Below are 20,414 nucleotides of genomic sequence, written 5' to 3' on the forward strand. Positions count from 1 at the left end.
CTTTTGAAATCTTCTATTCAACTCTTTAGTATCTTGAATTCTTCCCTGTGCTTTGGCTTCTCTGCGCTCCAGTGCAATTTTCAGAGTCTCTTCTGATCACAGATTCTCTTATCTTTTAAATATGCTCCTTCAATGAATGATCTTTTGTCTTCAAAGAAACTGTGTAACATATGAAACTGATTAAGAAACTCGTGGCTCTGACTAAAGCAAAAAATGGGGCCAAGGACATGAGAGCTAATCATTACACAAGCATCTCTGGGTTCCAAGTAACCGTTGGGATGTTTCTCAGGGCCCACATGAGCTGCTAAGAGCCCTTCAGAGGATCACTAGGTCAGTTACCCCTTCACGCCCCTTCTCAAACTACCATTTCATCTTTTTCTTCATAAATTATTCAGCATGATGTTTTCCTTTTCATTTTTTAAATTTCCCCCCATTCTCAAATTTTAATGATATAAGTCAAAATTTGTAGAGCAAACTGGCTTTCCATTCACCAATCCATACACATTTAGTTGCATGACATTAACATCTCCAAATAACTGAGGAGTAATGATGTCAGTCTGAGGACTAAGGTGCGTCTGACTGAGGCCATGGTCTTTCCGATCACTTGATATGCAGCTGATAACTGAATGATGAATAAGGATGGGAGAAGAAGAACTGATGTCTTTGAGCTGTGGTGTTGGAGAAAAACAGTGAACCTCTCATGGACGGCCAAACAAACAAATATATCTTGGAGAGTGTGCAAAACAAGTGCTCTTTAGAGGCAAGAATGATGACATACTTTGGGCATGTTGCTAGGAGGGGCTATTCCCTGGAGAGGGACATGATGCTGGGAAGGGTGAAGGGTCAGCAATGAAGGAGAAGATGATCTCCAACCAGGTGGACTGACATGGAGATTACTGCAAGGGGCTCTCATGTGTCAGGAAGTGTGAGGATGGCACAGGATAGAACAGGCAGGGTTCAGATCTGTTGTTCATAGAGTCGCTATAAGTCGTGCTTCACTCGACGGCACCTAACAACAACAACAGCAATTTTATAAAGCAGCACTCTCTTCACTTCCATTCTGTGATTCTCTTTTCAAGTTATCCTTCTAGCCTATCCCTTCCCACCAGGTGAGTGTTATACCTCGGTAAATGTTGTCATTTTGATCTTGTATGGTTGAATGCTCCGGGGCTGAGTCTAGTATTACCGTTCACCAAATAGGTCCATCTATTGTTTCTCTCAATATTGAGTCACCCGGGGGTGTGTAGTCCTAGGCTCAAAGGCTGCGTAGGGGCCACAGTCTTGGGGTTCTAAACTGTCGGCTCATTTTTATATGCTTTTGAGTTTTGTTCCACATTTTTTCTCTCACTCTGTCTAGGATCCTCTGTGATCCCCACAGGTACTAGTAGTAGCTGGATACCATCTAGTATTTCTGGTCTTTGGATTGTGGCAGTTCCAGCTGACAGTGCAAAAAGTCAGTGCTATATTCTGTTCACCCCAAAGAAGGTGGGGGGGGGGAAATATGACCAGTAAGTCACATACTGAAAGCGGTTTAGCTTCACTTTAAATGAATATAAAGATTTACACAATGGGCACAAAACTGATTTACATTTTTTACTTTTATGTATATCAGAGAGTACATGTATAATAATTATTTACATGCGTATCAAAATTAGTAGAGTCTAAGAAAGAATGATTTGGAGGCAGGAGTGGCATCCACTTCCTAAATAACATGCCTCTGTAAACTCTCTGAACTTTCATAAATGTTAATAGTTGTAGAGGGGATTCAGGCCTTTCATTAATAGGGTCGCTATGGGCCATGCTCGACGCGAAGGCAATCAACAACAACAAGAAGAAAGAATAAAGTGTTGTTTCAAGAGGATCATAAACTTTAATAAGAATGTTTAATGCTATTTTATCAACTAATGTGTAAACAAGAACAAATGATATTAAAAGCACATGTTAAGCAAATATTTTTAAAAATTTCAGGTCCAGTTTTCATTAGAGAATGGAATTTCAGAGCAAACACTTGAGAAGATCACGGAAATGCACTCTAGCATCTTAAAGAAAGTGCCAAATATGAATGAATCTTCATAAAACATGAATACCTAGGCATTGCTCTGCACAAAAGATGAATGTTGTCCATTACCCAGTGTGACAAGTCCAAACGGCTTGTCTGCCACTGGAACCCCTTCACAATTCACTCTCGAGTACATTTCTAGCTTTATAATTCACTGTCCCTCCACCAATATCCTCTCTTCCAGCACAGTGATTTTTAATGGAGACAAAGAGGGACAGTACTGCCAAGTCAGAGAGCATCTCGCCATGTCTCAAGACATCATTGGCTCTATCGGCTGAAGAGGTGATGCGAGCATTAAGTACACAGAGCTGCAGGACACCTAACAACCTCTAGTGCCCAGAATCCACCAGGCTGGAGTGTCATAAGTGCCAAGTGAGAAATTCTCTCACATCCAGTATACGAACTGTTCTCCAAGCATACCTTGACCATAGCTTTGTTCCAACTGCTCTGACTAGGAAGATGTCATTCGCACCAAAGACATGTCTTATTAATTATGGAAAAAGATCTGACTATACAGATCTTTTCAAATTATGAATGACATTGTAAAAAATGATGATTCACTTAACTGTGCCCAGGCAACACCTCGATAGAGACCAAGAAGTGGTCATTCTAAAAGAACAAGGGATCACTGCGTAGTTAAATTAAAAGGTGAGTGTGGGGGTTGTATCCTTTTACCATATCAATTCAATATATATACTCAATAAATGATCTGAGAAACAGGACTCTATGACATGGCTTCAGGATCAGAGGAAGATCAGTTCACAACCTGTGATATGCAGACGACACAACGTTGCTTGCTGAAAACCAAGCAGACCAAAGTAAATAAAAGACTACAGTATGGATTACACATCAACATAGAGAAAACAAAAATCCTCACAATTGCACCGCTAAGCAGTATCATGAGACACAGAGAAGTAAGTGTTGCTTTCAATTTAATTGGATCCACAATAAAAACCAATGGAAGCAGCAGTCAAGAATCAAACTACACATAAATATAGTATAAATATACTATAGATAGATAAATATACTGCCAAAGCCCTCAGTAAAGTAGAGACGGCACTTTGAGGAGTAAGATATGCGTAACTCAAGCCATGGTATTTTCAATAACCTTATACATGTGAAAACTAGACAATGAATAAGGAAGATTGAAGAAGAACTGATACCCCTGGGTGTTGGCGTTGATGAAGCATGTTGAAAACACCGTGGGCTTCCAAGAGAACTGACAAATCTGTCTTGGAAGAATTACAGCCACAATATGCCCTGTGAGGATAGTGAGGGTTCACCTAACTTATTTTGGATGATCTCAGGCAACAACATACAACTTCCTAAAAGCACACATAAATTAGTCAAATAAATGGAGAGATGGTTAAGAAAACTGTTAAAGAAGAAAAATGGAAATTTCAAAGATACGGATTTCCACAAATGTATGTTTGCTACAATTTTACTAAGTAAATAATTTATTTAGATGAGGAAAGACTTTGGAACATGAAAAAAAAATGTCCTGGATTAATAAACTGATAGTAAAAGCCATTTTTAAGAATGGCGTTCTTTGGTAATGTTCTGCAGAAGGAGAAGGTTTGCCTTGCTTGACACAATTTTGGTTGTAAACATTAATCAAATACCGTGTTTAGGGCGGGGCACAAGACTCAGAGGATTGACCAATTTTGAAAATGGTAAGTTGTGAAATGTCTCATTTTTTCAATCCCCAGAATGAAACTATAAAAGAAATAATCATAAACATGGGCACAGAATTAAGAAGCAAGATGTTTGTTGTATTTTCTGTCAACTGAAAAATAGAAATTCTATAAAAAGAGCATGAATACTGGTACTAATACTACGACTAAATATTTAATGAATAAATTATGAAATGGTCATGGAATGAAACAGGTAACAACATTATAGGTTTCTGAAACATAATTAATAATGTAAGAGAATTCTCATTGTGTTTATGTGGCATATATATCATAGAATATATTATATACATTAATAAAGCAGCAATAAAATAATAAAACTTCAGTTACTGTTGACCTGAAATAGATGTTTAAGGCATTATCTAAACATAAAGTAATGGAAGACATTCAACTAGGAAAAGATACAATGGCATAAAATATTTTAAAGTTAAAACAATAAAGCAATATTGAAACATAGAGGAGAAGCCATATAAAGAATCTAAAATAGAAAAAGGAACAAAAACAGATGGTCACATAAAAGAAACACAATGGCTAATAAATATGAGAAAACATGTCTAAACTCACTGGTGTGATAAGAAATGCAAATTAAAACCATGGAAATCCATTTTTTGCATATTAAATTAGATTACTTTTTAAAATTACATTTTTATGAGGTGTAGTGAAGTGGTATTTTACTATGTGGAGTGGAAGCTGATAAAAAACTTTCTGGAGAATAATTTGGTATAATATTTATACATATTATCCAGGTAGTCTATCCTGAAAATATGAGTAATATTTTGGACAAATAATACAGAGCTTTTGCAAACAAACCACACTGCCTTTCTTAATGGTGAAAGTTTCAAGGTATAGTATAATGAAATTACTATACATATCCACAAACTGGGATACAATTCAAGTTTTAAACAATGCATAGAAAATACAGTATGGCACAAAAAATTTTCAAATCTGTTTTTTTTTTTGTAAGAAATTTTATAAGCAGCGTGATCTGCATTGTAGGAGACCTTACATGTACATTTAAATTATAATGTATAATAATATGGAGGAAAAGACCATGAAGAAAGTACTTAATTTTTTAAAGTAGTATTTTCTGTGCAGTGAAATTACAGGTAACTATTTTCTTGCCCTTCTTTAAATGTCTGTAATAGGCATGTCGGTAATCAGAGGGGGGGAAAGGTTAGTTTCTATGTATTTTGAAATGCATTTCTGTTGTTCTGGCATTGCTTTTTCCACCTTCTTCCAAAAACCAAGCTCCAGGATGCTTCTCAGAGCAGGTTTGCTAGAAAGTTTGCATTCTCTTCCAAGCTCTCCTCAGCCCAGCAGGAGTGGAGCATTCTCAAATACCACAGCAGGGAGAAGGAGTACTCCTTCTGCTGCATCCTGGGATCGGAACTGCATCTCTAATTCCAGAGCCACTTTCCTCAAAGCTAGGGCAAAGGAGAACTGCATTTCTATGTGCATTTCTAAAAGCCTCTAAGCCTTCCACTCAGATTCCTCTTTGGACTGGACTGCTCAGCTTAATCCTCCCCTCGTCCTCCTCGCTTTTTCTCTGGCCCTCAAATTCTCACAGCCCTAGGCCTGGGGCTGCTGAGCAATTCATTATCCTCAAAGTATTCAGCTCTCTCCACCTTTTCATATAACAAGGGTACACTGAATAAACAATCCAGGTTCCAGGCAAACTGCGAGCTCCTACTCCTCACCGTCACTGAGTACTGGTTACAGCTGAATTGATCCTGACTCATGTCAACTTCACGCACCTCCTGCATAGGAATGGTGCTCCACGGGGTTTTAAAAAAATGACTGATTTTTAAGAAGGCCTTTAGCAGGGCCTTCTTCTGAGTGCCTGCAGGTGGACTTCAATTGCCGATGTTTTCCTTTGCAGCTGAGGGAGCTCACGACACCACCCTGGGATTTCCACAGAGCAGTAATGGGCCCACAGGGAGAACAGTGTACTTCTCTCCAAGCCAATGACCCTGGGATTTGACTGTCTCAGAAGAGAGTGAAGATGTCTCATGCGGTCTTAAAATCACTGGGTGGAACAAGCATTTGGTAGCCTTGTATCTCTAATTCCAGAGCCATTGTCCAGAAAGCTAGGGAAAAGGGGGAAGCTATTTCCACGTACATTTTCCAACACTGTGTTACATAAGAGACTCTCCACAAAAATCCAAAGCCTTTGCTGTTGATTTCAACTTACAGAAACCCTCCATCAGTTGCTGAAGCAGCACATCTTTATGAGAAGAGACCATCATTCTTCTGGGAAGCAACCAGTGGATTTGACCTTCTGACCCTGTAGCTAGAGGCAAAACATGAAATGCACTATGCCACCAGCACATTTTATATTATGTGAGTAACTAACTAGCCTCCTCATCGCTGCCAAGTCAGAAATGACCCATAGCTGACCCTCTAGCAGGTCTTCAGAGAACATAAATTGAATGGGAGGAGACTGCCCATTAATCTGCAGGGTGAGCGGCTGGTGGATTTGAATTGCTTGCCTTTGTGTTAGCAGTGCAACTCCTGACCCACTAGGCTACCAGTGCTTCCCTAAGTGAGTAGTTGTGACGAGTTTGAACTCCTTCATACCCATAAACCTTTTCCGATTTTCCAAGGCAGGGTCAAATATGAGTTCTTTTTTTCCACAGTAAATCAGTCATTCAAGAATAGCTGCGTTAAGTCTCTATATGCCCATAGAACTCACATGTACTAAGGATAATTCCCTTATTAGGGAATTATTGTTTTTTTTTAATGTTATTATTTCTGTGTGTGTGTACCGTCAAATCAGATCTGACTGGTACAGGAGGAGACTGTCCCTCCTTCCCCGGTAAAGCATCTGATGGATTCGAACTGTGCGCCTCTGGGATTGTAGTTGCAGCTCCTTGCCACTAGGCCACCAGAGCTCCCCTGGATTTTATATTGTTATAGTTTATTTACAAACACACACATACACCATTTTCCAATCCAATATTTTGTCTTTTTCAGGTGTACAAACTAAGTGATATCAATTACATTCATCATATTATGCAACGACCACTCATAATTTAATGACTCAATTTTCTATCATCACATTCATTTCTTAAAAAACCAGTGGTCCTAACCCCGCTCACCTCTAATAAAAGTTTAGTCTTTCTGTATTTATTATTTCATATATGAGGTCATACACTAGTAGCCTAGTGGCAAGAAGCTGCACTGCAATCCTGAAGGCACGTGGTTTGAATCTACCAGCTGCTCTGTGAAAGAAGGCTGGGCAATCTCCTCCCGTGCCATTAACTGCCTCTGAGAACTCCCCAGAGGGTCAGCTACGGGTCAGTTCAAACTCTACGGTACACAACGACAAATGAGGTCATACAATCGCTGTCCTTTTGTGACTGCCTTATTTCACTGAGCATACGGCTTCTGAGAGGCACCCATGTTGTAACATGAACCAGAATGTAGTATTATTTTGTTGGATGCATGTACCACATTTCACTTGTCCTGCCATCCGCTGCCAGACAAGCATGCTGGCTACTTCTGGCCACTGGAGACAGTGTTCCAACAAACCTTAGTGGACATGTGTCTGGTTCCTGCATATAGATGTCTTGAGTACCTAAGAGGGTAACTGATAGATTCTCTCATGAGTCCCGCTCATCTTGGTTTAAGCCAAAGAGGTGAGCACTAGCATTCCGTCTTCCTGCATATAAACCACTATCAGGTGTCACTTCTGGACACTGTATTTTGCTCTTAGCATCAAGACAGCTCTTCCCAAGCTAAGATGCAACCAGATGGACAGCATGGGGAGCTCCCACCGGCAAAGTAGAAACCCACTTCTGCTCACAAGCTGAGCTTTCACATTTCCCCTCCTGACCTTGCATGTATTACTTTGAATGTAATGTATTTTTAAATTGCTGCACCATTTTAAAAATGTAAGGGCGAGCTGAATTAAATATTATTTGTGGCATACCCTGGTTTGCAAAGGGCCTCTAAATCTGATCCCTTATAACAGGTCGATGCCTAAATCCCATTACTTGAGATTGCAAATGACTGTGTTTGCAAAATGGTAGATGCGCTTTTAAAGGCAGCTTCAAAAATTCAGCCCAAAATGTTAACTTTGTTTGAAAAGATCTTGATTTTCCAGGAAGCAATCTCCAGTCATTCTGTCTGTTCTGTAACTCTGTCTCTGTCATGGATAATGCATTAGTAGCCTAGGGATGACTCCACATTGGTGCTTTCTTACAGGGTCTAAATGAGTCCCTGGTTGAATAGAAGGAGCTCATGTTCCAAGCAAAACGAAGTCTACCAACCAAGACAGGTGAGATCTGTAGAGCTTAATTTGAGGTAAGAGGACTAGGAAGGCTCACACTTGTCAAATCATCACAAAGTAATTATACTCCACTCTAATGGCCTGAGCTGATGGCCTACATCCTCCACACATACAGTTTCAATAAGGCTGTTCTCTGCCAGTTTAGATCCAGGTACATGGAGCTTTTCTGATTTAAGTCAGAACGTCTATCAATGGGCAGGTGTACTTGTGATTCATCCATATACCCAGTATTCTCTAACAGTAATTGCATCATAAAAATAGAACCCTAAAATAAGAACATAAGCTTTTCCATTAAACTAAGTGAATCTCATTCAGGTTGATGAGAAGTATCTGAGATCTGTTACTCAATTATCAAACTCCATAGACTCTGAGCATGAAGTGACCAAGATTATTAGGATATGATCCTACTTCCCTTCTGTAAGGGTGGATTCAAACAGTAAACAACACCCACAAAACCTGGGGTTGATAGGAATGAGTGAAAACAGTTCAGGGCAACAGTACTGATACAGCCTACGTTCTAAAAGAAACAGGACATATGAGGAGGACTTTCTCTGCAGAAAAGTCAAGGACTGCAGTCTTCAATATGGATTAGAGCTCAACATCGAGAAAACAAAGATTCTCATCACTGGGCTAATTGGCAGCACCATAATAAATGAAAAAGAGATTGAGATTGTAAACAGTTTCAGATTGCTTGGATCCACAATCAACACTCTTGGAACCAGCAATCAGGAAATCAAAAGACAAATTAGATTAGGAAATTCTGCTGTCAGGGACCTCTCCAGAGTACTTAAGTGCAAAGATGTCAGTCTAGAGACTAAGGTGCACCTGATCTAGGCCATGGTTCTTCACAATTACTTGCTATGCATCAGAGAGCTGAACAATGACTAAGGATGACAGAAAAAGAGTTGATGCCTTTGAGTCGTGATGCTGGAGAAGAGTCTTGAATATATCATGGATTGCCAAGAAAACAAATAGGCCTGTCTTGGAGAAAGTGAAACCAAGTGTCTCCTTGAAAGTTAGGATTTTGAAGTTCCATCTCACATACTTAGGGCATGTGACCAGGAGAGACCAGTCCTTGGAGAAGGACAACATGCTTGGAAGGATGGAGGGACAGCATAAGATAGGAAGATCCTAGATGAGATTAATTGATACAGTAAGTAGTGTGATGGGGTTAGGTGTGTCATAGTCAGAGCAACTGGCTCGGGACAGGGCAAGCTTCAAAGCTGTTGTAGGCTTCACAGTGTCACTATGAGTTGCAGGCGACTCGACCACAAATAACAACAACAAAAACAAGAAAAGCTATACACTTAGTCCTCGCTTAATGACATGATTAGGTTACAAAGATTCAGGTGTTACATGAAAACTGCTATCACAGGAAATGATGGGGACCTCTGATGTTTTCAGTGACCCTACATTTCTAAAGCTCAGAGAATCATTTTGAGGGCTGCCATATGGGGGGCTGCTCACTCCAGATGCAGACATCTTCCCTGGATCATTTGTCCTCAAGTAGGAACTTCTCTATTTTGGTGGGCAGGTCAGTTTGTATCTTTTGAAACCTAGGCAGAGTCAGGATTTGTAGCCAGAAAGTGGCACAGCCTATACTGATCAACTCAGAGTTCTTGCTCTTCATGGAAATCAACCACCAGCTGGGGAAACCACCCTCTCGTCTAAGAGTCCCCAAGAGTGTAATTGGTGGATCTCTGGGTCTAAGGAAGAATGGCTGTTGTGAGCTCTATCTGCCTTTTCGGAGACTCCTGCGATCTGGGATTTGGTTGGGCCTCTAGACATTCAGGAGTGCATGTGGGGTAATGACCTTAGAGCCCACCAGTGTTTGAGCCTTTTAGAAAATGTCATTAAAAGAGTGGTGTGATTGGTAGAGGGTGAGATCTTTGAGCTCTTTTGTTGTTGTTGACGACTGCCTTCAAGTGGAGCATGACTCATAGCGACCCTATGAACAAAAGGCCTGAAGCCCCTCTATAACTATCAACATATTTATCAAAGTTCATAGAGTTTCTGGAGACATGTTACTTAGGAAGTGGATGCCACTCCTGCTTTCAAGACAGGTAATCGCTTATTCAAAATGCATGGGTCCTAAATATGCAACAATGAATGAATGAATGAAAATCCAACTTTTGTGTAAACTTCTGTTAAAATCACAATTTAAAAAAAATGCATGGGTCCTTACCTTGCTTTAAAGTGCTTTAATAGATATTTTACTGTTGTTGTAGTAGCAACATATTAGACAATGAGAAAGATTGTAAGTGGGGAGTAGATTTATTTTGGGAGCAGGGTGTTGGAGTGAGAGCCTCTCTGGAAGGGGATGGGTAGTGCAAAGGAAAACTGTGTGATTGAGAATAGTTTTAGAGCTCATAAAAATAAAAGGAAAAGGTGATAATATTACTACCCTGATGATACGGCCTTAGAGGAACAGATAAGAACAGAGGAGCTTCAGAAAGACTTCCTTTGTGTGGTGTAAGCCCTCTTTGCAACACCTATCAAGAAAATGTGCCATAAAAAACTGCATTACTCTCAAGTCGGGTGTTGAATACGGCTTATGTTGTTTAAATATGACAAGAGGCTTAGTCTGGGAAATAAAAACGCAATAAAGTTTCTATTTAGACTACCTAAGACACTGGTCCAAGAAAACAATCCTAGATATCGTACCATGCATAACATATAAACGAAACCACCATTTATAATAATGAAAAATATGAAAAGTTTAAACGTCTAATAACAATAAAGCAGATTAATAAAGGATTATCTCTACACAACAAAGTGTTGCATATAAAAATATGGTTATACATATTTATAGCGACATAAAATTATTATAATAGGATATTAAGAGGGAAAAGCAAATTATTCAAATATACATGTAACATGTTTAGGCTCTGTATCAAAGACTAAATGCATATAAAAAAGAAATCGGGTAAAATAAAAATCATAAAATATTGCAAAGAGAAGACTACAATGAGTGGGGTTTACTATTTTTTTCTATCTCATCTTTTCTCCTTTAATGGTTTTGGTGGTTTTTCACCCCTTCTGTCTATACACACCAAGAAGGACATTATTTTTATATTCTTCCTACTTTTGCACCTTTATCTGTCTGAAAGCTCAGCTGATGCCACAACCATTAGTAGATAAATATTCTACATAGGCTGACCTTAAGCAAAACACAATAGAGACCTGGAACCCTTTAGTCACTTCTCATCATATACTCTTCAATATTCAGCTAAGTATCACAATAGCTCCATAGTGAAGTCTCAAAAGGACATCTCTGTGGACTCCTTAAAGTTATCAGGTCTAAAGCTAACTTCTTAAAAGATTTTTACCTCTTAGGACCAACTCTGGTTATATTTCACTGTTGTTCTGGGCAGCCAAGTCAGAATCAAATCACAGCCGATCCTCAAAGGCTAGAACTCACACAGGAGGAAATTACCCATCTTTCTCCTCTTGATCACCTGGTCGATTCGAACTGCATGCCTTTAGGTTGGCAGTGGAGCTCTTTAACACTAAGCCACTAGAGCTCCAAGGTATGTCCCACAGACTTTTGAAAAGGGTTAGATGCCATGCACCACTCTCTACAGTGATGTCAAGGAAGAAAAACAAAGGACACTGGTCTTTCAGGAGACAGAATAATTAAGGAGAATAAAAAAGGGCCAAGTTAGAAAAGAAGGCACGTTGGAGACATTCTCTCTATTTTCATACGATACAAGCCAATGCTGTGGACAGATGAAGCACATAAAGGATAGCCCAATAATATCAAGAACTCAGAGAAGCCTAGACTGGCTGCGACCTCATTTAGGGGATGTTCAAAGAGGATGAACACCTAGGGAGGGTGAGAGGCCACAGAGGCAAAGCTGTGAACCATAAGTATTCACACTGGATGTGCAGAAAAAACAATCTTCCCACTGCGGATGTTTCTGCCTGTTAAACAGCTCCCCAGGGAAGGGTGGGACGACCATTCATTTGCAGCTCAGTATGACTGTATTTAAAAAAAAAAAAAGAAGGGAAAAATAAAAATCCTGCCTCCTGACAGTCTTCTCCAAGTGGAATCTAAGGAAAATGGAAAGAATATGTTAGGATATACATTCCACTCTGTCCTTTTTCTGAAAATGTAACAGCTGAATCAGTCAGAGTGATAAATGAGGGGAATCAGGTGGATCTGGTGATCTTCTTGGTAACCAGGGCTTTAAAAAAAAAAGAGAGAGAAAAGGCCATATATTTTTTAAATAAAGCATTTTGGACTTTGGACATACATTTCATGATTGAGTCACTTTGAAGGTAAGATTCTTAAAAGACATCTCTTGATGGGATGGAACATCTGGAATTCTGAAAAATAATTTTTGTCTTGGAAGTAAGCTTTTATGATTGATGATAATTGGGATTCTCTCCGTGTCCTTCCTAATTCACGGGCTGCTACAGAGTATGATTGAAGAAACAGGTAACAATGATAGCCTTTTACATTCCCCAATGCACTTCCACAATTACAATAATCAGCCCGGAAGACGGGGCAAATAGGAGGCATGTGTCCGATCCACTGGTCCTCCTTACTAGACATCATCTTTTGATTATATTCCTCCTCGAGGTTATTGCTTTCAACAGAGTGAACTTGGTCTGAAAGATGAAAGCCGGTATGTGAAGGACATCTGAAAAGCTTCAAATTATAAAGACTAATTATTTGAACAATAGTTCTTCTGGATCACAGGTTCATTCTAATTGTCTACCTACTTCAAGTAAAACAGCTTTTTAATATCATCTTTCATTTTGATGCGTTATTTTCAGCATCTCTGTTGTCCCCAGAATCCCTCACTGTTCTCAATGCTATCTCATCGTGCACCATCTTGCCCGAAGAAGTAGTTTTTGGGGGTTATTCTTGTTGCTGCTTTGTTTCCTTTTTATCACTTCATAAGAATTATGAGTCAACAAAGAAGAGAGAACAATAAAGTCAGGTTGTGAGGTGGATGTCTGGCAGTAAATTACACTTTTTTTATTGTGTTCGGAGGCTCATGGGCACAGCAGCCTCACCATAAACGAGTCTCACATTTGTGCTCCCACAAAATGACAAATAATTCCTGTGCCGAGGGTCTTCAGAGTTGCTCACAAACACATTTATTAAAGGCCTGAATGTAAAACTCACAAATTATAAATTCGAAATGGAGAAGTGAAGTTACATTTGCCAAGTGGCCAAGAGACCACATCTGGTCCTTTCACTAGCCTTATACAATGGACAAGAACAATACTATATTCTTTTTTATATAGATGAGGAAACCACAGAGCATTGGCCATCCCCAGAGAAGAGTACGCTGTGTCGTTTCAAGCTCATGTTTCTTCCCTTAATCTGTAATATAGGTTCTCAGAACCTACATAGTGTAAACAGAACACGTGGTTTCGAGCTGTGCATAGCTTTGGAGTTTGCTATTGAGAAAAAAAAGGTCTGTGTGAAATGAGCTCTTTCTCGATGACTCCTATGACACCTAAAAGAATTATCACAGCAATTAGCCATCAGAAAGGGAGAAGCGATAATTACAAAAATGGAATCTTCAGCTACTACTTGGTTAAGCCAGCACGGGCACTAACTTTTCTATTTCCCCGTGGGGGCATATATGAGAGAAGCACCGAGTGGGAGGAAAGAGAAGCACAATTATCAGGGCCTGGGGATTTATTCTCTCCGTTACACAAAGGAAGGGGGAGGGGGAACAGCAGCTGGAACATTCTCTTCTAGCTCTTTGCAAAAGAGGGGAAAACACCGCCCCTCCTCCCCGTAATTTCATTTCCTTCAGAATGATGACAGGGCTTATCCTGGCCACTACGCTCTCCTCCCTCAGCTTGACTTCCTAGTTGGCCGACTGCCTGACCATCTCAAGAGTTGGTTCCAGAAATAGTGGAGCTATTTTTTTATTTTTCCTCCTGGGTCTTTTTTTTTTCTTTTTTTACCCACCCCCTTCTGAGTGATGGCACACTGAGAAATTGGTACATCTCAGCTGAGCAAAAGCTGTAGTTATAAAGCTAGAATATCAAAGGAACAAGATTTCTTTTTTTCACTGTAGTCGATTTAAAAAAAAATCTTAATAAGTTCAAACATAGTAACTGGGTTGGAAAGAGCAGAAATACTGGAGATACTCCAGATATTGAATAGAGGGAATGCTTTCAAATCCTTTCTTTCTCTCTGTTACTCTGAACTGTGTACAGGAAGGCACAGTCGGTTTTCACAGTGTGCATAAGCAATTGCCATTGCTAAGTTCTGTGTGTAGCTTTGCAGATGAAGAAGCCAGGTAAAGCTGTTGCATATGAAGATATTACAGAAAGCTCTCTGGGTGCCCTCAACACACATATATACTCCTTACCTCTATAAGAGAATTCAGCGAAGGTATTTTTCAAAAGAGTAACAAAATAGGTAGTACTGTCAGACACTGTTGCTTCTCTCTTGATTTTTCAATTCAACACACCATAATCCTTTGGTATACGTGTTTCCTAATTTCTACTCCTTGGCCCACCCCCTCTACTGAAATGAAAGCCAGACATAAAGGTAAGAAGGATTATCAAGTTAGAGTGGAGAAATGTAAAAAGGAAAATTGCACTAAGCTTGTTACAGCTAAGGTTAAAAGAGCAAACATGCAGAAAGGAACACCAAGAAATAAGATCATCTGCGGAGAAGGGGCAAGGGCTTCTTTCTCATTTGAAGCATGTATTGACTCTAGTGAAAGGTTTTTCCAAAGAGGCTCTGCAGAGTTCTGAGGGATGTGTCAGTGGAGACACGAGAGAAGGACTCTGTGGTGAAATCCGTTTGGTGCTCAGTGACTCCCAGTCAGCAGACTTCTCTACAAAACCACGCTAGGGTTATAGAGAGACATGCAATCTAACTCTCCAACAGGGGTAAAGCTGTAGCATCATTACCTAAATTTATTTGCCACTTGAAAATTTTTAAAAGGAGAAATGTTTTGTACAGCTATTGTTCTTCACAGTATATTTTAGGATACATTGCTTTTTTGAAATACACATACCCACAGACATGCATATTTCATGTACATGTATGTGACAGTACATTAATAGGACAAAGTTCAGATATGTTGTTCACAGGGTCATTATGAGTGGTCCTCAAATCAGTGGCATCTAATAACAACAAGAGTCAAAATACTCCTGGAGCTCTCTATCGCAGCACTATTAAAACTTTAACGTGCTCATGGATCATCTGTGGAGCACTAGGATGGGATTGAGATGCTGCGTTTCTGATAAGTTCCCAGGCAACATAGATGCTGCTGGACCACTGAGCATACTTGAACAACAAGGGACTAGTATATTCTAAGAAACCATCTTCCACTGACGACTTCCCGTCTCCGAAGACTCCTTATCCCAGGCCATGGTTAGTATGATGATGGGACTTACCAGTAAAATCTGTTGGGTGTGATCCGTTCATGCATGAGTTGCCACCGTCTTCCAAAATCCATGGAGCTGTAGAGCTGCAAAGCAACGAAGTGAAAGATATATAAGCATCCACGAATGTGCCTATCACTCCCCACCCCCCATTCCAACCATTTCTGCACACCCGAGTTTCTGATACACAAATTGGTATCCATTCTCTCCAGATGAAAACTGAAAATGTGTGAATGTCACTGTGCTGTTCATATCAAAGTGCCATTATAGTACTGAATTATAGTTGTTGTTATGTACCATCAAGTTGGAACTAACTCATAGCTAACCATGAAGCAAGTTTTCACAGGCAGTCAATCTCAGGGGAAGAGATTGTCCATCTTTCTTTCTCCTGAGCAGCAGCTGGTGGATTCGAACTGGGTGCATTAGGGTGGCAGCACAATTTCTTACCATTAAACCACCAGAGCTCAGAGCCATTGAAGGGACTCTGCATCAGAATGATCCCACATGGGACTTCTGATGCTATGGATCTTTACTGAAGGAGAATGCCCATCTTTCTCTTGTGGAACACCTGATGAATTTAAAACACCAACCTTTCTGTCAACAGACCAATACTGAAGGCATTATAAGGGCCCCTCAGAAACAAACAGGTGCTTAATATCCAATCAACTACTTTTTTTTTCAACTAATATTTTAAAGCATCTGATGTGGATGGATGCTTTCCTTTGGGGATAAAGCCTTGAGTAAAATTATTTCTTCTTTGTTCTTCAAGTTACATTCATTCCATAGCTGTATTTTAAAAAATTAAACACAATTTTAAAATTACTCTTTGAACAACTCTTATACAAAGGCGTTCCTAAAACTATGAAAAGAGGCAGACTGCATGCTTTTAGAAAAGGCCAAAAACTTAGGAAAGGTCAAAAGACCTTTTTAAACTGTTAAAAAGCAAAGATGCCACAAGCACTTAAAAAAACCCAAACACAACAGCCTGATAAACAGTGCACAGTGTCGCTAGATTACTAATCAAATGGCTGGCGGTTCAAGTCCTCCAGCTGATGGTGCAAGAGAAAGTCTTCTTCTGATGGAGGGTTGCTCTTGGTCAGAACTGACTCAGTGGGAACGGATTAATATGTTTGTGAAAGTTGACACTGGGTAAGAACCAGGAAGAATCGATGCCTCTGAATTAGAGTGTTGGCAAAGAATATGGAATATACCAGAAAATGCCAGAAAAAGGATGAAATCCGTCATAGACCGAGTCCAGCCAAAACGCTCCTCAGAAGTGAGAATGGCAAGACTTTATCTCATGTACATCGAACATGTTATCAAGAATGACCAGTCTTTGGAGAAGGAAATTGTATTTCATGGACAATCAATGAAAAAGAAGATCTTCAACAGGACAGAATGGCGCAGGCAACAATAACAACATCATGTACACACAGACACACACACACACTCTCTCTCTCTCTCTCTCTCTCTCTCTCTCTCTCCTCCCTTCCTTCCCCTCCTTCTCTCCCTCTCCTTCTCCCTCTCCCTCTCCCTCATACATACATTCCAAACTCATTGCCATTGAATTGTTTTCACTCACTGCCACCCTCCACTGGCTTCTAAAACAGTCTTCATACAAAGACACTGCCCATCTTTCTCCCTTGGAGCAGGAAGTAGATTCAAACTGCCAACCTTTCAGTTAGCACCCTGCTATGCTATGATTTACCCCATCAGGGCTCCTTTGTGTATGTATAAAAGATCACACTAATCAGCTGATATTTAAGTCAATATTAAGTACAAATTATTGTTTTCGTTTCAGTTTTATCTCTTGTTTCTCACATAGAGAATCTTAATTGAAGGAACCTTCCAATGTCACCAAGACACCATTTACAGCCCTTTGGTTTTGGATGACGCAAATAGAAAATATGCCCCACTACTAACTGAAAGGCCAGCGGTTCAAGTACACCCAGAGGCTGCTCAGAAGAGAGGCCTGAGAAATCAGCCACTGGAAACCCCACAGAAAACACCTGTGCTCTGATACACACATGGTCCCCAGGAATCAGAGTTGACATAAGACAACAGTTTAGCTGTTTGTGTCTTTGCTAGAAAGCAAGGATCCATAAACAACGTTAAAAACTAAAGCAGAAGCTGCTGCTTTTGAGTTTATTCCAATACAAAAGGGTGCTACAGGATAGAGCAGAAGTGTGTCCCACAGGTTTTCCAAGGCTGAAAGTCTACTGAACCATCTTTCTTCTGCAGAGGAGCTGGTGGATTCCGACAACCAACCTTTAGGTCAGCAGCCCAAACACCTTTAACCATCTTACCTCCAGGGCTGACTGTCGGCGATGTGCAAGTCAGAAATAGCCCTACTCTTACCCTGACCCAAAATCTACCCGTCTGTGTTTGGCCTGCACGAGAGTGGCTTCCTGACAAAACCTTTTCTTACCACTTCAGTCACTCATCATTCTTCCTTTTCAACTCACTGCATTCATAACCTACTCCCACAGAGCACTTATTAGGGGAAGCACATGGTTAAGACTCCATCAAGTCTTTTAGGCTTTTCTGCATTATTGCATCGTGTCTCTATTCCTAGAACACATATCAGATGACCACTAAATATCAATTTCAAAAATGAACAATGGCAAAAAGCAGGAAAAGATGGATAGTGACTCAAGATACATGAAAAAGTCTTGAAAAGCTCTAGAACTTGCAAAATGAAGAAGAAAGAAGGAGGGGGAAGAAGAGGAAGAGGAAAAGGAGGAGGAGGAGGAAGAGGAAGAAGAAGAAGAATCCTGAGTGACTGACTACCAGGGTGAGAGTCCATATGGACTTATTCTACGGAAGTAGACTGGGGCCCCTTTGATGCACTTTAGTAACAGGCCAACACCTCTGTAAGACAGATTATTGAATGTATTTCCAACTGAGGAGCCACTGCTGGAAATACAATATGTAAATGTGCCTGATAAAGGGAGCTCTGGTGACCTAGTGGCAAGAAGCTGCACTGCAATCCCAGAGGTACATGGTTCAAATCAACCAGTTGCTCTGCTGGAGAAGGAGGGGCAATCTCCTCCTGTACCAGTCAAATGTGATTTGACGGTACACATGCAAAAAATAATAAAATAAAATTTAAAAAAATTCAAAAAGGGCCTGACAACAAAATATAATTTTATATTATAATAACATCTCATCTCCATCCTTCACCTTGTTGCTTTTTTCCCATTTGAGCCTTAAAAAAAATCCCAGGAAGGATGCAGGGAAGTTTCTACTCACTTCAGCCCTGCTCTCAAGGATAAACTGAACCACTGCAGCAGAATTACTCACTCCCATTGCGGAGCCACCACTGTATTTACTGTCTGCCTCCAGAAGACTGTTTACACTAAGCAATTATTGGATTCTATGCCATTCCCCCAACCCTTTAGACTGTGAGTCATACGGGTGGCAGGGGCTTACGCTTCATCTTTGTTTACTCGTGGTTACACAATACCAAAGAGTTAAGAGGTACACAGGCAAATCTCGTGAAACTCAATCTTGATGAAGTTATGTTTTAGTCAAATGAACTAGGATTTGCATTTTCTGATTCTGGGTGCATGTGTTGAGTTATGATTCCCATGCCTCCTTTGTATTCCTCCCTTCATTCCATGACTCCTTTCTGGTGAGTAATGATTCCCAAGTTATCATGGGAATTCCATTGTGTTTTCTGTGTGGTTTTTTCCCTGCTAATCTCTACCTGTTAGGAAGGTGAGGAGGCTTGAAGAACGCTGTCCTCAAGTTTACAGAAATGGTTCCAGGTAAAGTAGTTTTCTATCTTCACACAGCTAGTAGCTTCTCACCTATAGGGATATGTGCTCCAACATACCATACTCAGATAATTTTGCCATCTCTTACTGCTGTAGTCTAACGTGTGAATTTCTGATGATCTGAAAAAAGCCTGAAGGGACATGGAAAGGCATTGGTCCACTTCAATTTAATTCAGTAAATATTTATTGACTGATGTTATCATAAAGTATATATAAGTATTTTTCATCTAGTAATTAAGTTTCTTAGGGAGCTCTAGTGGCCTAGTGGCAAGAAACTGCACTGAAATCCTGAAGGCATACAGTTTGAGGCCACTTGGGCAAGATCCTCCCGTGAGATTAACTGCCTCTGAAAACCCTCTAGAGGGTCAAGCTGTGGGTCGGTTCTGACTCTACACAACAACGAAAAAAAAATGATGTTTATTATCTATCTATCTATCTATCCAGCCATCCATCTAAGCTACCTATCTAACACATATTTACACATATTTTGATCTCTTTTGATCTTTTCAATAGGACATTAGTACTATTATTACTAATATCATATCATATCAATATAGTATATTAGTACTAAGCCTCAACACATTAGTATTCCCAGTTTTACAGATGAGGACACTGATGCTTGGTACTGTCAAGTGACAGACTTGCCTAGCAACTATGTGGGAAAGCAAGATGGAAATTCAGGTCTGTTCATACCAACTATCACAGTAGTTACCCAAACTGGATTCTCATTCTAAGTATTAAATATTATATGGACCCAACTGTGCACACAGGAAAAGGAGGCACTGTTTCCAATCACCCCATCATAATAATGCGACATCTACACCAATAAATAAGGCCAGAACACAGAACCAATTCAAGATTCTTTGGAAAATAAAAAGAATAAAAAGAGCAAATCATCCCTGTCTCTCAAATTTATAGCTGGTATACCCTTGTCAAAGGGAAAACGGACACAGAGGCTGAGAGTTGCAGAATTCAATAGCTGGGGAGACTCATAAGGGCGCAAATACTATGATCAAACTTTCTGGAGTAACCAGTCCTGAGCAAGGCCTTTAGAGATATAGTTCTGCTGTGGACAGGAGAGAATTTTATTGCATTGAAGTGACAAAAGAGACAAAGATGTCTATTTGGTCAAGGTCTTGGGCTTGGTTTGAGGAGTAGCTTTTTTTTTTATGTGAAAAGGGATGTTTATTCAAGAACAGCTTTTGTTCTTTTGCTAATAAAAA

At 40.0% G+C, this 20,414-nt stretch overlaps 1 protein-coding gene across 1 annotated transcript in view; it reads right to left on the reverse strand.

Annotated features, from left to right (window-relative positions):
* Positions 1–20,414, reverse strand: part of SORCS3 (sortilin-related VPS10 domain containing receptor 3) — an 839,716-nt gene that overhangs the window by 270,157 nt on the left and 549,145 nt on the right. The window contains exon 5 of the mRNA XM_006879952.1: positions 15,425–15,498. Coding sequence (XP_006880014.1) covers positions 15,425–15,498 — 74 coding nt within the window. The remainder of the gene's footprint in view (positions 1–15,424; positions 15,499–20,414) is intronic.

Source organism: Elephantulus edwardii, unplaced genomic scaffold (genome assembly GCF_000299155.1).
Source record: "Elephantulus edwardii isolate Elephantulus edwardi_28Jun2011 unplaced genomic scaffold, EleEdw1.0 scaffold00006, whole genome shotgun sequence".
Classification (NCBI taxonomy): Eukaryota; Metazoa; Chordata; class Mammalia; order Macroscelidea; family Macroscelididae; genus Elephantulus; species Elephantulus edwardii.